Raw genomic sequence first — 19011 nt, 5'->3', positions numbered from 1 at the left:
CTCTTTTTGTTTTTGCAATCAAGAACAAGAAAATATAACGGAGCAATTCATGAAAATAGAAGTGCTGACTAGTTTGGCTTTAAAAAGTTTTTTAAAAACACAGAGGTTAGCCATGCGAGCAGTTTATCCATGATTTTTGTCATTCTATGTCTGTCTATCTTACAGTCACAGATAATAACTTTTGTTGAAACCATTCAAACAATTGGACATCTTTGTATCACTATGCAGTCTGGTAAACCTGTCTGTTAATAAGCTAAAAACTAGAAAGAGAAAGGTGGCATTAGGCAACAGGAACAAACCCTAATTAACATAATCTGACATATCCATTTTCTGTGTTGAGTTACCGCAACATACAAAATAATGGTAGAGTTGCCCATATGGGTGGCAGAATAAATTGTGGTTTACAGTGTAGTACAATAAGAATAGGTTCAAATGGTGAATTTGTGTGAGGCCTGTCATATTGAAAACATGCTAGAGGCGTGGACACATAAAAGCATAAAGGCACGTACAGTAGGCGAAGGAAAACACATCAAAAGGGGTCAAATTCATACTAGAATTTTCTTAAACCAACCCAGAACAGGTAACATCTACTGAGCATAAATTCATTATTTCCAAATGTTGTGGACATCAGACTAAATTAATCACATCTCACGGTTTATTCATCTTATATTGTGTATAAGGCCAGCATGGCAATCATTTGTATGATTGTTCTTTTATAAATGTTTATTTTGCCAACATGGCAACAGCAGCATGTATGTCGCATTAATATCAAAATGTGAACTTGTCAATTCAAACAACCCATACAACAAAAGATAACACCATACAGTGTAGACTAGAGTTCCTCCATTTTGCAGGACACTCAAAACAATTTATTTATTGAATTGATTTGATTACAGCGCCTCTTATTACATAACTTTTTTCGTTACTGAGAAATATAATTTGAGTGAATGGTTAAAATGATCTATAAAACGTTAAAGGTTTTAAAATATTTCTCTTCAGTTTTTCATTTTTGCAGTGCTTTATTTGTGATAAATGAAAAAGGGAACTGCTGACTTTCAAATGAAAGATGCGTCTTGATGAACTTGATCAAGTTTTCAAGTTTCTCAAGTTTCTTTAATAGTTGTCATACAGAAGTACAGAATACTTTCATACAAAATGCTTCTTACTGTTACGCTCCAGAGACTGTGCTAGACAAGATAGTATCAAATCAATCATCATCAATCATCATTCTGTTCGGTTTTGCAGTGATAAAACATTTGATTAGTGATTTGATGCTGATGCCTCACACGAAAAGAAATTAAAAACAAAATATTTGCTTTGATTCCTTTTAAAGATGCATTTATAATATAATATAAGCAGAGGGTTATAATATAAAAGTCCTCTGCTTATGTTTATTTTAACAATGTAAATGAATGGAAACATAATACCTTCATCCTAATTTATTCCAAAACATGCATCTGAACGACAACATACACGGGTGTCATGAACAAATACGTCTCATTCCGCAGAATCAAATGGTTGACATTAAATACTTCTAAAGATCATTTGGAGGAATCAAAAATCGCCACAAGATGAAGATATGCAGGGCGGAGCACGGCGGAGCCCCTTTCAAGACCGTACATCAAACGAACCTAAACAAAAACACACTGCTAAATTGGCAGCCCTCATGTTAAAATCTAATAGAAATGCAATAAGTCTTTGGTGAAGCAATGTAACAGGGGCTCAAAGCTGTCAGACTCTTTCATGCATGTAAGGCGAGATCCTCACAAACAAAACAGGATCCACATTGAGAGGCTGGTGTTCAGAGGAGAGCAGAACCCACACGGCACGTTTAAAGCGCCATGCTAGTGAGCGCAGTGCCTCCGGGCTATATAATCATCTTTCTCAAAAGTGCCTCGCATAGGATGGAAGGAGCCTTAGCACGTCATTCGACTGAGACTAATGTCCAGAAACGCGTTAAACCAAAACAATCTCATCCTCCTCTTCCCCCTTCTATCCCTCTGCCCGGGCTCTTCCGTGCCGTGCTGTACCCAGAACGACAAATTAGATTGAGGGGGAGCTGATGTGCCATCTTGCCTCTGTGTCTTATTATGGGCGAGTAACAATAACAATATGCAGGGGCATCAAAGTTAATGTCCCTCTCTCTCTCTCTCTCTCTCTCTCTGCCCCACCACCCCGCCCCGCCCCACCCCTCTCCGATGCAGCCCAGTCACTGGGTCCATGTCCCCTGGCAGTACCTCTCAGATTATGGCCCGCAAGAAAAGAAGAGGGGTAAGTCTGTATTATTTTCTTTTCTTCCTGACCGTGTTCTGTTCTTCTCTATGGGAGCTTCGGTGATTACTAAGCACTCCATCAATTATGGACAGATTCAAGTTGACAGCGAAAACAAACAAACATTCTAGGCTACATTCCCTTTGCCAACGGGAATTAAACATGGGCCTGAGCCTGTGCCGTATAGCGACGCGATTCCAGTCCCTTTTGGTTCTGACTGTCCCTCCTCCTCACCCCTTATTGCCTCAGATCATAGAGAAGAGACGCAGGGACCGGATCAACCACAGCCTGTCGGAGCTCCGGAGGCTGGTGCCTAGTGCGTTTGAGAACAGGTAACGGGGGCCGGGGGGGCCGGCAAGACGAGGCTATCAGTATGCAAACCTGTGACCTTTCCAAAGCACAATGACAAAAGTCTATTGTGGACCTCAGGAAGAGCAGTTGTTGCCTTGGTAACAACTAATGGGGATTAGTCAATAATAATAATACAAATATATACAATCTTTTTTATTATGTAATAATCAGATCAGTTCAGATCAGATCATAATAAAGTATATGATCAAATATGTGGCATTAAGTGTAAACAACTTCTCCTCTACTCAGGGCTCCTCTAAGCTGGAGAAAGCAGAGATCCTGCAGATGACTGTGGATCACCTTAAACTACTTCATGCCATGGGGGGCAAAGGTGAGACTCCTGCTCTCTGTCTGAAGTCATCATGTTCCTTTCAACTGCTCTTCAACCTTGAAACCAGTTAACCCGCTCTCTCTCTCTCTCTCTCTCTCTCTCTCTCTCTCTCTCTCTCTCTCTCTCTCTCTCTCTCTCTCTCTCTCTCTCTCTCTCTCTCTCTCTCTCTCTCTCTCTCTCCAGGCTACTTTGATGCACGGGCCCTGGCAGTGGACTACAGGACCCTCGGCTTCAGGAGTGTGTTGGGGAGGTGGTCCGATATCTCAGCTCCTTGGAGGGAGGCGTCGAGTCTCCGGATCCCATCGGAGCCCGCCTCGTCTCCCACCTCTCCCACTGCGCCAGCGAGCTGGACCCGCTGCTCCTCCAGACGGCCCACACCTCCGCCCTGCCCTTCTCCCCCTGGCCGTGGACCTCCTACCCCCAGATCTCGCCCTCCTCGCCGGCCTCGTCCTCGTCTCCGTTCGTCGGCGGACGGAGGGAGCTCGCCCTCCTGGGGAGCTACCCCTCTCCCGCCTCCCTCCGCCTCGCCCCTCATGCCGGCTGCCAGCAGGGTGCGCCCCCCTTGCTCAGCCCCGCCGCCCTGGCCGCCGTCCGCAGGGTGCCCTCTCTGCCGTCCTCCCCGGCCCACAGACCCGCCCAGCCATCTCCCCACAGCGCCTCCAGAGCCTCGCCCCTGCCTCTCCTCACCCCTTCCTCTTCCACCTCCTCCTCCACCTCATCATCGTCCTCCGGCCCGCTGCAAGTGTCGTTCAGGCCCTTTGCCCCCGTGGCCCAGCGTGGGGGCATGGGAGGATCTGCCAAGTCGGGACCGGGCTGGGGAACTGAGATCGGGGCCTTTTGAGGTCAACTCTGATGGCACAGCACAAAAACCCTATGCAGTAACTAGAGCCCTTTGCGGTACACAGGGGCCCAGTGCAGTACACAAGGGCTCTATGCAGTACACAGGGGCCCAATGCAGTACACAAGGCCCATGCAGTACACAGGGGCCCAATGCAGTACACAGGGGCCCAATGCAGTACACAAGGGCCCAATGCAGTACACAGGGGCCAATGCAGTACACAGGGGCCCAATGCAGTACACAAGGGCCATAGATGTGCACTGCACAGGGAGTTGGATGCCATACCGGTAATATAGGACATTTTTATCATTGCCTCTGAGTGAGAGGGACTCTAAAGCCATATCAGATCATGATAATCAAGAACAATGAAATAATGGGAAAATGAAGGACAAAGAAGAAGAAAAAGAAAACGTGAAGACATAATTTACATAAACACACGCACGCACACGCACACACACACACACACACACACACACACACACACACACACACACACATACACACACACACACACACACACACACACACACACACACACACACACACACACACACACACACACACACACACACACACACACACACACACACACACACACACCAGAGCCATTAATGAGGACTCCTCTCAGTGACTCAAACTGAGGTTTCAAGTATCTTTTAACTGTGATGTTTTAATGTCAGTCAAGCAAATCATTTATGAATTTTATTACTATTCATGATTGACTCATTGACGAGGAATGTTTGACAAAAATTACATAAAGACCAAGTGCCTTTACTGTTGTCTCTTCTTTTTTTTCTTTTGCACGTGTGTGAGAGAGAGACAGAGCGAGAGAGAGAGAGAGAGAGAGAGAGAGAGAGAGAGAGAGGGATGGAGGGAGGGAGGGAGAGGGAAGTAGTAATACTACACTCGTCTTTCTTACATACATAATGTTACTAATATTTCTCGAGTTACATCCGGTTCCTTTCACATTTCCTCTCGAACATTACAAACACATTCAAATGGCCACCAGGTGTTTTGCCGCTAGACGTCCAAAGTGTCACAAGGAGGATTGAAACCTCCCGCTCCGCCGCGTAGCGTTAGCCGCGTCTGAAAACATGCTCCCCAGCTGTAGCCCTATGGTCGCTATCTGAGCTGTTTCCACTGTTGCCTGATGGGAGTTGCGGTCTTGTGGCAGTAGAGGATAAACATGGTCGGTGCGGGTGATGTTTCTGGGACGCCACGGCAGAAGCAAACAGGCCTATCACTTGGCCCTCTCATTGTAAATGTGGAACATTGTAATTAGCTTTGCCCTCATATCAATCTATCTATCCCGCTCTCCTCCACTGTCTCTCTTGCCGTCCCCCTGTCCCCCACATTTGGTGGTCTACCAGCGGATATCTCCTCTGCCTGTTTGTCTGCGCCACTGTCTCCTCAACAAGGGACAGACAGAAAGAGGGAGGGATGGGGGGGGGGGGGGGCGGAGAGATGGAGCAAGAGACAGAGACAGAGGGATAGAGAAGAAAGAAAGAAAGAAAGAAAGAAAGAAAGAAAGAAAGAAAGAAAGAAAGAAAGAAAGAAAGAAAGAAAGAAAGAAAGAAAGAAAGAAAGAAAGAAAGAAAGAAAGAAAGAAAGAAAAAAAGAGAGAGATCTGAAGAGCTGCGGTCGAATGACTGATACGGTGAAGGAGTTCAGAGAGAGAACAGAGGCATTTGAAGGTTGAAAGGGCAACGAGAGAGAGAGAGAGAGAGAGAGAGAGAGAGAGGTGGTGTGAATAGCCAAGAGTCACCCGGCACGTTTGGAGTGCACGGCAAACCCCGAATAACGATGACCGACAGTCCTAACGACTTGTTTCTCAAGATGATCATCGTAATTGTACCGTGCCTCACCAGAACGTCTCCGCGGGGATGAGAGAGCAGAGACGAGGCCTTGTGTGTGTTTACTGTCGCAGGACACTTTGATCTACTTCAGGATGCAATGTCTGTGGTCTGTGGCGCAAAGTGTGTGTGTTCTGCAATGTGCATATTGTTTATTTGAGTGAGTGTGCAAGTGTGTGCTTTAGTCAGAGTCTGCGTGTGTGCCCTCTGAGTCTGCATGTCTGTGTGTGTGTGTGCGTGTGTGTTTGTTCCAAATGTTTTGTTTACATGGTGTTGTGTGCATGTCTGTGTGTGTGTGTGTGCGTGCATGTACTGTAATGTGAGTCCTAAGGGCTGGCGTCAGGGCTGAACCGCGGTGGCGGTGAGGTTCTCGTGCGAGGCTGGCCGGCGGTTGGACGGACGGTATGGCAAGGGAATGTTTGTGGAGTACACACACACACACACACACACACACACACACACACACACACACACACACACACACACACACACACACACACACACACACACACACACACACACACACACACACACACACACACTCACACACACACACACACACACACACACACACACACACACACACACACACACACACACACACACACACACACACACACACACACACACACACACACACACACACACACACACACACACACACACACACACACACACACACACACACACACACACACACACACACACACACACACACACACACACACACACACACCGACTGGCTGGCACTCTTCAACCCTCTGAGTAGAGGAGCCAGAGTCTCCACCACAGCTTCCAGGACGGACAACCACAATCACACTGCGCTGGCTTTCCCACGGGGGAGGGGGGAGGGGGGGCAGAGGGTAGGGAGCAACAGAGAGAATAGGAGAAAGAGGGAGGAAGGGAAGAGGAGGGGGGGGGGGGCATCGAAAAAGACAGACATTGTGGTCCATGTGGAATGAGGAAGAGAGGGTGAGAGAGGAGGATCGATGCGGGGCGGGTGTGGGGGTGGGGGGGGGGCTGTAGCACTGGGAGAATGAGCTGGAGATGGAAAGGGAAGGAAACAGAACATCTCTGCTCTGATTCGTGACAATAAATGATTACAAAAACACTGTTCAAGTGTGTGCGTGTGAGTGTGAGTGTGAGTGTGAGTGTGTGTGTGTGTGTGTGTGTGTGTGTGTGTGTGTGTGTGTGTGTGTGTGTGTGTGTGTGTGTGTGTGTGTGTGTGTGTGTGTGTGTGTGTGTGTGTGTGTGTGTGTGTGTGTGTGTGTGTGTGTGTGTGTGTGTGTGTGTGTGTGTGTGTGTGTGTGTGTGTGTGTGTGTGTGTGTGTGTGTGTGTGTGTGTGCGCGTGTACGCGTGTGTGTGCGCGCGTGTGTGTGCGCGTGTAGACCTCAAATCACACAATTCCTGAGGGGGAATCTAGCCAGGTGATTGGCTTTGGGAGGTGCAGGCAGGTTGATGCTACACTTCAGATAGCAATGACGCCTAGAACACAAAGTCAAACACATGGTCTTCAACAACAGGAAAGTTGACAACTACTGTATTAATTGCATTCAACAATAGAATGTGTGTGCGCGTGTGTGCGTGTGTGTGTGTGTGTGTGTGTGTGTGTGTGTGTGTGTGTGTGTGTGTGTGTGTGTGTGCGTGCAAGGGTGTCATCTTGTTTTGTAGTGGTGGGGACAGACTAAACAATTTTCAGATAAAAAAACATTCGGTAACCCAAAGTATGCAACACACTAGTACCGTATGTGTTAGCAGGATGTACACGTTACAGACTATTATCACAACGTTCAGGACAATATCAATCAACACCTGTATCTTCCATCATACAGGATTTACACCACATGGTTGCAACAATAACAACGCAGCCTACAGTACAATGGCATAAGCAGATACATACTGTCCCACCTCCACCAACACACACACACACACACACACACACACACACACACACACACACACACACACACACACACACACACACACACACACACACACACACACACACACACACACACACACACACACACACACACACACACACACACACGCAAACACACGCAAACACACACAAAGTGATCAATTAATTCGGCATATAGACCTATAGCAAATAACGATATATCAACCTGTATTTCCACCATATCATACATCCTGGCATAGAGACACAATGATACAATAGCCTAATGTTTTCCTAAACCAATGTACTTGTACAAAACACAACACAACACAAGAACTAACGTAAGCCTACCTTATGAGATGAGAAAATATTTCACCATATCGCTGGTCGTGTCTCCCCAAGAAGTTGCATCTGTCATGTTGTTGAACCAGTCCTCCTGCATTTATAATCCATACTCAGGTCCTGGTTGTGAGTTTTCAGGTTCAATCAAGTTGAGTTTGGCCATGTCAGCATCGTCCTCCTCTCCAGGCTCTTTGCTAGTAACGTCAGTATAGGGAGCCGACTTTTGAAAAAGCTTGAGATAAGTTACTCTGTATGTTTTTCCTTCCATCCTTATGTTTTAGTTTTTTTCTTTAGCTGCTCAACCATTTTTGAACCATGTTTGTTGAGCTAACTTTAATGTCTCTTCTGTCTTTCTTGGTACATTTTCACACTGCCGCTATTCAAATTACCACAGGTCCTTGGGTCCCCAGAAATACACCCGCCAAGTTGTGAATGGACGAACTGAGATATGTGAGGGACACACAGATTATTTTATTCTATATTTATATTGCATTGTACAGTATGTTCCTTCATTCTCAAAGCGAAAAATATGCATAAACCTACTGTATGGGTTCTCAACCTGACAGCTGTACTTGGTGTTATATTAATAATTATTATTACAACAAAAGAATGCCAGACCTTACCTTTCTATCAAGCATTCAACAGTTAAAACATAGATATTGCCTTTCTAACAAGCAAAGTCAGAGTAAACCCAAATGACGAGTGTATTTAATTAGAAAAGAATGGAACCAGGTCACTAGGCAGTCCAGGGAGTGTTGTAGCCGGGAGTCACCAGCGGAGGGTTGTAGCCGGGAGGGGGCATGGAGGGGCATGACATTACCTTTCTATTAAACATTATTAACAGTTCAAACATAGACCTTACCTTTCTATCAAACATTAAACAGTTCAAACAGACCTTACTTCAAGCATTTATTTTATTAATCAGCATTAGAAAACCTAATATAAGCCATAGCCCTACCCGAATATAATTCGAGCCTGTATTATAATAGAGGATTTGATTTCTGATAACATGAAAACTAAATTTTACTTTGGATTCGTTCAACATGATTATAGTGACAGAACTAATATAGCCTATATATGGCCATTTTGAAAACATTCCAACATCCACACAAATGAATGGTCCAGAGGGTCACTAAAATATGTTTCTTCCTCTAGTGGCCATGAATGTTCATAGCAAGTTTGGCAATCCGGCCATAACATTTCAGTTTGGCCTGATGGTGGCGCTAGAGGCAGGGGACCACCACAATCACTAGGTTTCTTCCTGTAGAGGTCATGAATATTCACATAAAAGTAAAATAATAAAATAATAAAATAAAAGTGTGTGGCTATAGAACTAACGGGTCAGGGGCAGTGGTGGTTATAGGATTTCTAAACTGGTCTGGACAAGGGTACATGAGTGTGGCCATTCCTTATTTTGAGGGTATTATTTTTGTTCTCTTAGTGTTTTGCACGTGAAAAATAAATAAAAACAACAATATGCATTATTGTACTAGTCTGCTCATGCTAAAACATAAATTAATAGACTATAGGCTTACATACAACTGTTGACAGTCAATCTTCTATGTTGCCTCTAACAAACAATGATACACTTAGTCTACTTGACCAAATAAATCATATCTAGGGTCACATTTCAGGGGTTGCCATGGCCACCCCAGGCCACCCCTTAAAATCGCCAGTGGTCAGAGGAACTACCTACCTCATACTATAGTCTACCCATATAAATGATAGCATGTACAATGGTGCTGTATATACTGTATATATACTGTATACATTTATATATTTATATTTACAGCATATATATCGATATCTGTCTGAATATACCTGCATATAATCCTTCTATATAGCTACTTATACACCTGCATATAACCCATATAACTCTTTGTCCTCATGCATTGTTAACGTACATAATACACAAAGCAAATAATGACACCACACATGTTTCATATACCATACTTACATCTTTATTTGCATTAGGATATCACAAGTTTCTAAGTTGAGTGCACGCTTTTTTAGTTTGACATTGTTATGTCATAATTGCCCACTTATCTCTCATCATTAGTTTGTATTTGTTTCTTTCATCGTCATCTTTGTCTTATGTGTTTGTTTGCTGCTCCATTCAGTGAGGTCAGAGGTCTCGCATGCACTTCCCAGTTGACTGGCAAAGGGCCAGCGAACTGAGTGGGACAAACTAAAAAGGGGTGTTGGGAGATACCAAGTCCCAGAGAAGAGCAGACCCATTCATTAAGATGACTCAAAACAGATGTTTCTTTAGTGATGACTTATTTATTGTGATTTTGTTTTGGTAAGACGTATTTAAACTGAACTTGTGTAATTGTAAATGATATGTGAAAAAGATCCATGTCATTTATTGTTTATTATTCCTCTTCCCACATGTCTCTATCTTGGTTTGGCCCGCTTGTATAAATCCCCCCCCCCCTCTTGTCCCAGCCTGTGGTCAGCTTTGTTCAGTTCAGCTACACTTCTTTGCCATGCATTTTGAGTTTTGATCTGCTTAGTTGACCCGAGTTCTGCTGGGTCCAAGAACAGCTCTTTAACAGCTCGTCATATTTTTCATTGAAGCAATTTTGTCTGTTTTTATGTTCCCATGTATTTATATTTTGGAGGGAAATAAACCCTTAATTTGAGCATTCTACCTACGACTCCTTTTGCCTAACTGTTTGGTCCCTCACATGAATGTTCACAGCACATTTTTGTGAATGTACAAATTACGTGTCAGAAGGCTAATTTGAAAATCTCAAATTAGGGGCATTTTGGGTCAATAGGTTTCTTTCTCTTGGGGTCATGAATGTGTGACCATTACTTTTCAAGATATCTCGTTCACAGTCAGACAGGCAGAAATACGGAGCTATAGGAATGCGAGTCAATTGCCTGATATTTGCAGTGAATATCAGCTCAGCTGGCCTGTTGACAAATAATGTCACAACTATTCTGACTATTTTAAATCTAAAGCCTTGACAGTAAATGTATCCTTCTAGCATTAATTCCCAATGCAAGTTTATTTAATCAGATAACACACACACACACAAAATATATACTGTAGTTTACAATATTTTTTATTTACAATATCCTCTCGCATCTCAATATTTGTTTATTTATCATTGAAACCAAAGGTAGTGTGTATACTGTATGTCTGTGTTTACTGGTTTGCGAGTGTGAGTATGAGTGTGTGTGCTTTTGTTTTGTGTGTGTGTGTGTGTGTGTGTGTGTGTGTTTTTTATATGCCTACTTGTCTGATTCTACTTTCCACATTTGTTTATTTATCATTGAAACCAAAGGTAGTGTGTATACTGTATGTCTGTGTTTACTGGTTTGCGAGTGTGAGTATGAGTGTGTGTGCATGTGCTTTTGTGTGTGTGTGTGTGTGTGTGTGTGTGTGTGTGTGTGTGTGTGTGTGTGTGTGTGTGTGTGTGCGTGCGTGCGTGTGTGTGTGTGCGTGCGTGCGTGCGTGTGTGCGTGCGTGCACGTGTGTGTGTGTGTGTTTTTATATGCCTACTTGTCTGATTTTCCTTTCCACATTTTATAAGAGAATCCTGACACCACACCAACGGTTGATTCAAGTTCAAGTTCAAGTTCAAGTTCTTTAATAGTTGTCATACAGAAGTACAGAATACTTTCATACAAAATGCTTCTTACTGTTACGCTCCAGAGACTGTGCTAGACAAGATATCAAATAACATAATAACATAATATAGCATGAATTTAGAAGAAGAAAATGAGGTCACAGTGTTCGGTATAGACATATGTACAATGTTCTGAGTTACCATATAATATACAATACACAATACTATGCAGTGTACTAATGTACAGTACTATCTAGTGCAAAGCAGAAATGGGATGAGGTACAATTTTAGGTACAATTTACAGTAAGGTGTACGAGTTGTAGTGCAATCCTTCATCCATAAATATAAAGTGTGGGGAGTGGGTGCTACAGTGTGTTTGTTTAAAGTGGGTGTGTGCTATAAGTGTGTGGAGTGGGTGCTACAGTGTGTTTGTTTAAAGTGAGTGTGTGCGTGTGGATGTGTGTGCTATGTGCGTTTGGTGGTTGTTGTTGTGTAGTGTTCATTCATTGTTCGTTTAGCAGCCTGATGGCCTGGGGATAGAAGCTTCTTCTGAGTCTTTCTGTGCTCGCCTTGAGACTCCTGTATCGCTTGCCTGACCGCAGCAGTTCAAAGAGGCAGTTGTTCGGGTGACTGGAGTCTTTAATGATTCTCTTAGCCTTGCCCTTGCAACGCTTGTAGTAAATGTTCTGGAGGGTGGGGAGCCCCCCTCCAATTGTGCGTTCGGCTGAACGTGTCACTCTTTGTAGTCTGCTTTGGTCTTGTGCAGTGCTATTCCCAAACCAGGAGGTGATGTTGCCGGTCAAGATGCTCTCTATTGTACATGAGTAGAAGTTCTTAAGGATCTTCTGGCTGACTTGGAACTTCCTTAGGCGCCTGAGGAAGTAGAGGCGTTGTCGTGCCTTCTTCACAACACTGTTAATGTGTGTGGTCCATGTCAAGTCCTCGGATATGTAGGCTCCGAGGTACTTAAAGCTGTTGACTCTCTCAACCGGTGCCCCGTCGATGCTGAGGGGGCTGTAGTCCTTGACCCCCGACCTCCTGAAGTCCACAATCATCTCCTTTGTTTTGCTGACGTTCAGGGAGAGGCTGTTTTCCTGGCACCATCCCGCCAGGACCTTGACCTCTTCCAGGTAGGCCCTCTCGTCGTTGGCAGAGATCAGGCCCACCACCACTGTGTCGTCAGCAAATTTGACGATTGTATTGCTACTCCGCTGAGCCACACAGTCGTGTGTGTACAGGGAGTAGAGGAGGGGACTCAGAACACAGCCCTGGGGGGCCCCTATGTTGAGGGTGATGGATGAGGAGGTGCAGTTGCCTGCTCTCACCACCTGGGGTCTGCCAGTCAGGAAGTCCAAGACCCACTGGCAGAGGTCATAGCCCAAGCCCAGGTCCCTGAGCTTGGCTATGAGTATGGAGGGGACTATGGTATTGAATGCCGAGCTGTAGTCGATGAATAGCATTCTCACATAGTTCCCCTGCCTCTTGTCCAGGTGTGATGCTGCTGTGTGCAGCACATGGGATATGGCGTCCTCCGTGGACCTGTTGGGGCGGTATGCAAATTGCAGGGGGTCCATGTTGATGGGGAGGGAGGAGCAGATGTAGCCCTTTACTAGCTTCTCGAAGCACTTCATGGCTATGGAGGTGAGAGCTACAGGGCGGTAGTCGTTGAGGCAAGCAGGCTTGGATTTTTTGGGTACAGGGATAATAGTGGACTTCTTCAGGCAGGTGGGGATGACAGCCTGTTCTAAGGACAGGTTAAATATGTCAGTGAATACTGGGGCCAGTTGGTCGGCACAGACTTTTAGGACGCGGCCGGGGATGCCGTCTGGACCTGCTGCCTTCCTGATATTCACTTTTTTAAAGGTCCGCCTCACCTCATGCTCTGTTACCCTGAACACTGCGCCTCCATCAGCAGCCGACCCCCCCCCCCCCATTGCCGAGGCTTGTGAGCTGGTGTTGTTATTACCAGCATCAAACCTCGCATAGAAGGTATTGAGGTCATTTGCTAAGGAGATGTCACTGTTCAGTTTGAGGGAGGCGCCTTTGTAGTCTGTCATCGTTTTGAGCCCCTGCCACATAGCTCTAGAGTCAGCTTGTTCAAACTGGAGTTCAATTTTATCCCTGTAGCGTCGTTTGGCCTCTGACACTGTCCTCCTTACGTTGTATCGCGCCACCTTGTGGTCTGATTCTGCATATAATCCTTTTTACATACTGTATCTGTAGATACTATAGCTGTATTCAGGCATTTGTACTATATCTCTACATATCCCTTACCTACTCATACTAGTTACGCTGCTGGTCAGTATGACTTACTACCATAGTGTCCTTAAACCTGTATCACTGTCCATATTAATACCACAACCCTGTACATACATCTGATTAGCACTATTACTCAGTAGTACTAATTTATATATTTTATACCCAGTTTAATCACTTGTATATTAAGTAAGTGAGAAGTGAGTATATTACTATTGCACTTTACTGTTACATTTGCACTCTGGTTGGATGCCAAACATCTTTTTTGTTGTACTGCTGTAGGATGACAGTACATTTCAATCTAATCTAATCTAATCACTGGAATTTTGGGTTCCGTCAAGCTGAATTTCAGATGATAATTATATCTGTGAAGAGATTAAAACAATCAAACTGATCTAATGTTATAATAATATCCTCCATAACAGACCACCTAAGTGACACTTTAACCTTGATATTGAACTGGATCCAAAAACACAATTATCTGGTGAAAACAAATATCTTTCTTTTTAGTCTTTCAGGATCATCAAAGGCTGTGTTGTTTCAGCATTAGATTGGTTGAAACATAAGATATATGATGTAGGCTACATTTGGTGGCGCCTGGTAGTACAGTAAATCTATAAAACAATAAGATATCTGACCTAGGCTACATTTGGTGGCGCCTGGTAGTACAGTAAATCTATAAAACAATAAAATATCTGACGTAGGCTACATTTGGTGGCGCCTGGTAGTACAGTAAATCTATAAAACAATAAAATGCAAAAGAGCAGAAGGTGCTTTCTACTGTCCCTAACTCAGGTCGACTAACTTTAGCTGCGACTAACAGGAAACAAGCAAATAGGCACAAAATTCCAAAGGTCTAGTCATTAAAGATCCCATGAAATTAAAAATTGTACCTCCATTTGACCTTTTTTGTAGCTAGTTCTGCACCTAGTTCTCATCTATTTATCACTAACTGTTATGTGTCATAAAGATTAACAAAAATAATTTCCCATTTATATTAACCTAAAAAATGCTATATCTTCCTGGAAAAAGTATACAAATACTTCAGTCAAACGTCAATCAAATCGACCTCCCACCCCACACTAAAGGTCTGTTGCATTCAGAAATATGTCAAATTGCAGAAGCTCATGATATCATAAATGCTGTTTCTATAGAGCTTTAAGGAATTCTACAATATGCCAAAATGTGGAGAGGCTATTGTCACAAGTGTGACCAATGCTGCTGACCTATGTAAATAGTAAACGGTGCATTTATATAGCACTTTTATCAAAAGCGCTTTACAATTTGTTCCTCACATTTTACCCATTTACTCACACATTCACACACAGACGATGGAGGCAACCATGCAAGGTGCCAACCTGCTCATCGGGAGCAGTTAGGGGTTAAGTGTCTTGCTCAAGAACCTCCCGATTACCAGGCGACTGCGCTACCTCCCGAGCCACTGTCGCCCCTATGTGCAAGTATGCTGTTCATTCTTAATTGGTGCTGCCTTGTGATTGGCTAAGAGATACATAACTGAAGACCTTTGTGGTTGAAACATGTCACATTCTGTGTCCAAGTTCATTCTTTGAAGAACCATTGTTTGTTAAACTGTTCAGTTACACATGTGTACAGTTACTACATCAAAACCTGTATCCTAACACACACAGGAAGCTCCTTTCTCTTTATGGTTATATATTTGTTCTACTGAGATTCCTTTTGCCACCTTTCTTTTTTGGGATGAACCAACCGTCAGAAGGATAGCTGTTGCAGGCAGCTAAAAAAAAATAAAAACATCAAGTGGAAGGGGACTAGAGATGTGACTGCATTAGTCTGGAAGCCTTATAGACATGTTCAACATGTTAATCTGTGAGTCAGACTATAAATAACACGTTATTTTGAATTGATTACAGTACTCATTACAATGTTAAACAGGTCATCTGCAATCTGTTAATTGACCACAATCGAGGAGGCTTTACAAGATCTCATGGCAGGTTACATCTCCTTCACCCTTACCTGATCTTCTCATTCGAGAAGAGTCCAGTGGCAAAAGTGAAGAACTGGCAGCTGGGGTCAAAGGTGCAGACTCTCTGACATTCCTCATAGTCTGCTGTGAACAGGGTTTGGTAGTCTGCCCCCTGGAAGTCTAAATTATAGTACACCTGAGACAGACAGACAGACAGACATCTGACAGAAAGACAGACAGACATCCGACAGGCAGATAGACATCAATATAATATATATATAAAAATAAATATAACATAAATATAAATATATACCTACTATATATATATAAATATATATAAAAATATAAATATATACCTAATATATATAATATATGTATATATATATATATGGGTGCAGGGTGTAATACAGGAACTGTAACTACTGTAACTATTCATACATACAGTGGTGTGCATATTACCACCTGCTGGCCAAAATGGAATTAGCAGCAGAACTGTATTGTACTTCAAACTAAAAATAAATGTCTCAATCTCCTGCGGCCTCTGCTGGGAAAACATTACAGCCTGATGCAGACACTTCCTCAGAAGGCAAAGCATGTGAAGCTCAGAGACATGGACATTATGGGAGGAAGTCGTCTCTGGGCCACCTCACCAAGACTTAAATGTCTTCAATCCAGTTTGTTTTTTGAGATTTTTAAACGTGTGATATAATTATTCATACATTCTCCAAGAGTTTAGTGTGTCGATGGATAAGTATTCCATACAGTAAGTATTTGAAGCTTTCTTCTGACTTATAGTTCTTCATCTGAGGGACTCAATGAACCTCCCTTACTGACGCTTCAGATGTCACCTCCACACCCAACATCAGAACTACTGTAATGCACTTGTCACAGGTCTCCCTAAGAAAACCACAGAGAGGCTTCAGCTAATCCAAAACTCTGCAGCCCGGCTGCTTACTAGAACCAAAAGGAGAAAGCACATTAGTCCAGTCTTAGCTGCTCTACACTGGCTTCCTGTAACATTTTGAATTGACTTCAAGGTCCTTCTTCTTACATACGAAGCTCTAAAAATGGACAGGGACCTAGCTACATTGCCAACACTCTAATAAATTACAGGCTAGCAAGAACACTGCGATCATCAGCTGCTGGACTAGAAGCTCCCAGAAACAGTCAAAAGAGGTTCGGTAATGCAGCCTTTATCAACTATGCCCCAAAACTATGGAACAAACTACCCCAAAACATCAGGGAAGCCAACTCGCTAGACATATTCAAAAGACAGCTTAAAAAAATCTCTTTGCTCAGGCATTTAAGTCATTCTATTTTTATTATTTGTATTACTGAATGAAACTGTAAACAGAAAGGCCTAATGGGATGCTAGATCCTAATGTGAAACACTGTGATTTACCTTACCTTGCTACCTCTCTATCTTTTTTTATGCTCGCTTATGCCTGTATTTTTTTTTACTGTTGTGAAGCACTTTGAACTGCAACTTCTGTATGAAAAGTGCTATACAAATAAAGTTTATTATTATTATTATTATTATTATTATTATTATTATTATTATTATTATTATTATTATTATTATTATTATTATTATTATTATTATTATTATTATTATTATTATTATTATTATTATTATTATTATTATTATTATTATTATTATTATTATTATTATTATTATTATTATTATTATTATTATTATTATTATTATTATTATTATTATTATTATTATTATTATTATTATTATTATTATTATTATTATTATTATTATTATTATTATTATTATTATTATTATTATTATTATTATTATTATTATTATTATTATTATTATTATTATTATTATTATTATTATTTCTTATCCCATTGTAAATCAAAATATAAGTATATAAATATTAAATATAAGTTCACAAACATTACCAACATGAATAAACATGTTACAGCCACGAAATACAGCAAATACTAATATTATAGCCAAGTTAATCAACTAGACTCGAGGACAAAGCTATATCCAAATATCCATTGCTATTTTGTATTTTTTTAATATGGGGCTACCCATTTGTTTGGCCCAAATAAGGCACTATGACACATGAGTCATATTAGCTCTTTATTATGAGGTACAAGGGCTGACTGATTTATTTATTTAATACAAATATAGTGTTACAAATAAATTATAATATGCAAACATACTATTTTTGTGGAATAATATATTTTTTAAGACATATTGAATTTTGTTCTACTTAGCATGTAGATGGCATAAGGATCACACAACTGTGGTGTAAATACTTTACCTGTTGCTAGGAGCACTACTGCAGGTTAGCTGGAGCAAAACGCATGGAATCTATAAAGATTCCTTGAACATAACTGTATGTTTGTATGTTGAGATTCGATGTCTTTATATTTATTTAACTCTTTTACCTTGAGCCCTAGTGGGATCAAGTGGGAAAGATCACTTAACCCTTTCACTACCACATTACCAAACGGTTAACCCTTTCACTGCGACAATACAGAAGGTTAACCCTTTCACTGCCACCCAACAATTGGTTAACCCTTTCACAACCACACTACAGAAGGTTAACCCTTTCACTACCACACTACAGACAGTTAACTGTCTGTAGTGTGGTAGTGAAAGGTTAACCTTCTGCAGTGTGGCAGTGAAAGGTTAACCGTCTGTAGTGTGGTAGTGAAAGGTTAACTTTCTGTAGTGTGGTAGTGAAAGGGTTCTATAGAAAGAGAACTACCCCACGTTGTCATCATTCATGTGACGAGCACTCATAAACCCTTTTCAAAAATTGTATTATTGAAATTTGAAGGCATCAGTTGCCCTGCTATTAACTACAGTGAAGTAATATTGAACCTGATTTCAGCCCCTGAATCACTGGCTGCTTGTCCCGCCTACTTTTGCATTATTTTGTGGTCTGGTTCTGCTGCCCTGAATGGTGCTTTCTCTGGTTAGAATTGAAACCCAACCCCCACATTCCCTTCTTGAGTCAAGTCAGTCTGAAGAGATAGGTAAATTCCAACCACACCAAGTGTACACTACTAGCCAGAGTCAACTTACAACCTGTCAGATCTTTTGACCAAAACAATAACATTTGAATTCGGCCACACTAGAAGCACGTTCAGACTCAATAATGAAGTGAGGCAGCGGCTGGGTGGCGTAGCGGAGATTGCGCTCGTCACCAATGCAAGAGACTCGGGTATCAAATCCCAGTCTCAGCATTGCCTTCGACTTGGGCCGGCCGTCGTACTGGCTCATTTGGCAGAGTCAGCGGGTGGAAAGTCGATGGGTGGGTCGATGGGTGGGGATTGGACGTTGTGGACAGCGACTCCTACAGGTCGGTTGGGTGA

General features: G+C 42.4%; 1 protein-coding gene across 1 annotated transcript in view; it reads left to right on the top strand.

Moving 5' to 3' along the window:
• LOC311226481 (hairy/enhancer-of-split related with YRPW motif-like protein) overlaps nt 1-4493 on the top strand; it is a gene marked incomplete at its 5' end in the record, with an annotated part of 8798 nt that extends 4305 nt beyond the window's left edge. Inside the window, 6 exon segments of the mRNA XM_084311906.1 lie at nt 2205-2271; nt 2521-2596; nt 2599-2603; nt 2872-2953; nt 3137-3183; nt 3189-4493. Of these exon segments, the coding sequence (XP_084168032.1) occupies nt 2205-2271; nt 2521-2596; nt 2599-2603; nt 2872-2953; nt 3137-3183; nt 3189-3794 (883 nt within the window). The 3' untranslated portion in view covers nt 3795-4493.
• Between the last annotated feature and the right edge of the window lie 14518 nt (nt 4494-19011).

This window comes from Notolepis coatsorum, assembly GCF_963971535.1.
Source record: "Notolepis coatsorum genome assembly, chromosome: 4".
Lineage (NCBI taxonomy): Eukaryota > Metazoa > Chordata > Actinopteri > Aulopiformes > Paralepididae > Notolepis > Notolepis coatsorum.
The sequence above is the reverse complement of the archived record's forward strand: the minus strand, read 5'-3'. Positions and strand labels throughout refer to the sequence as shown.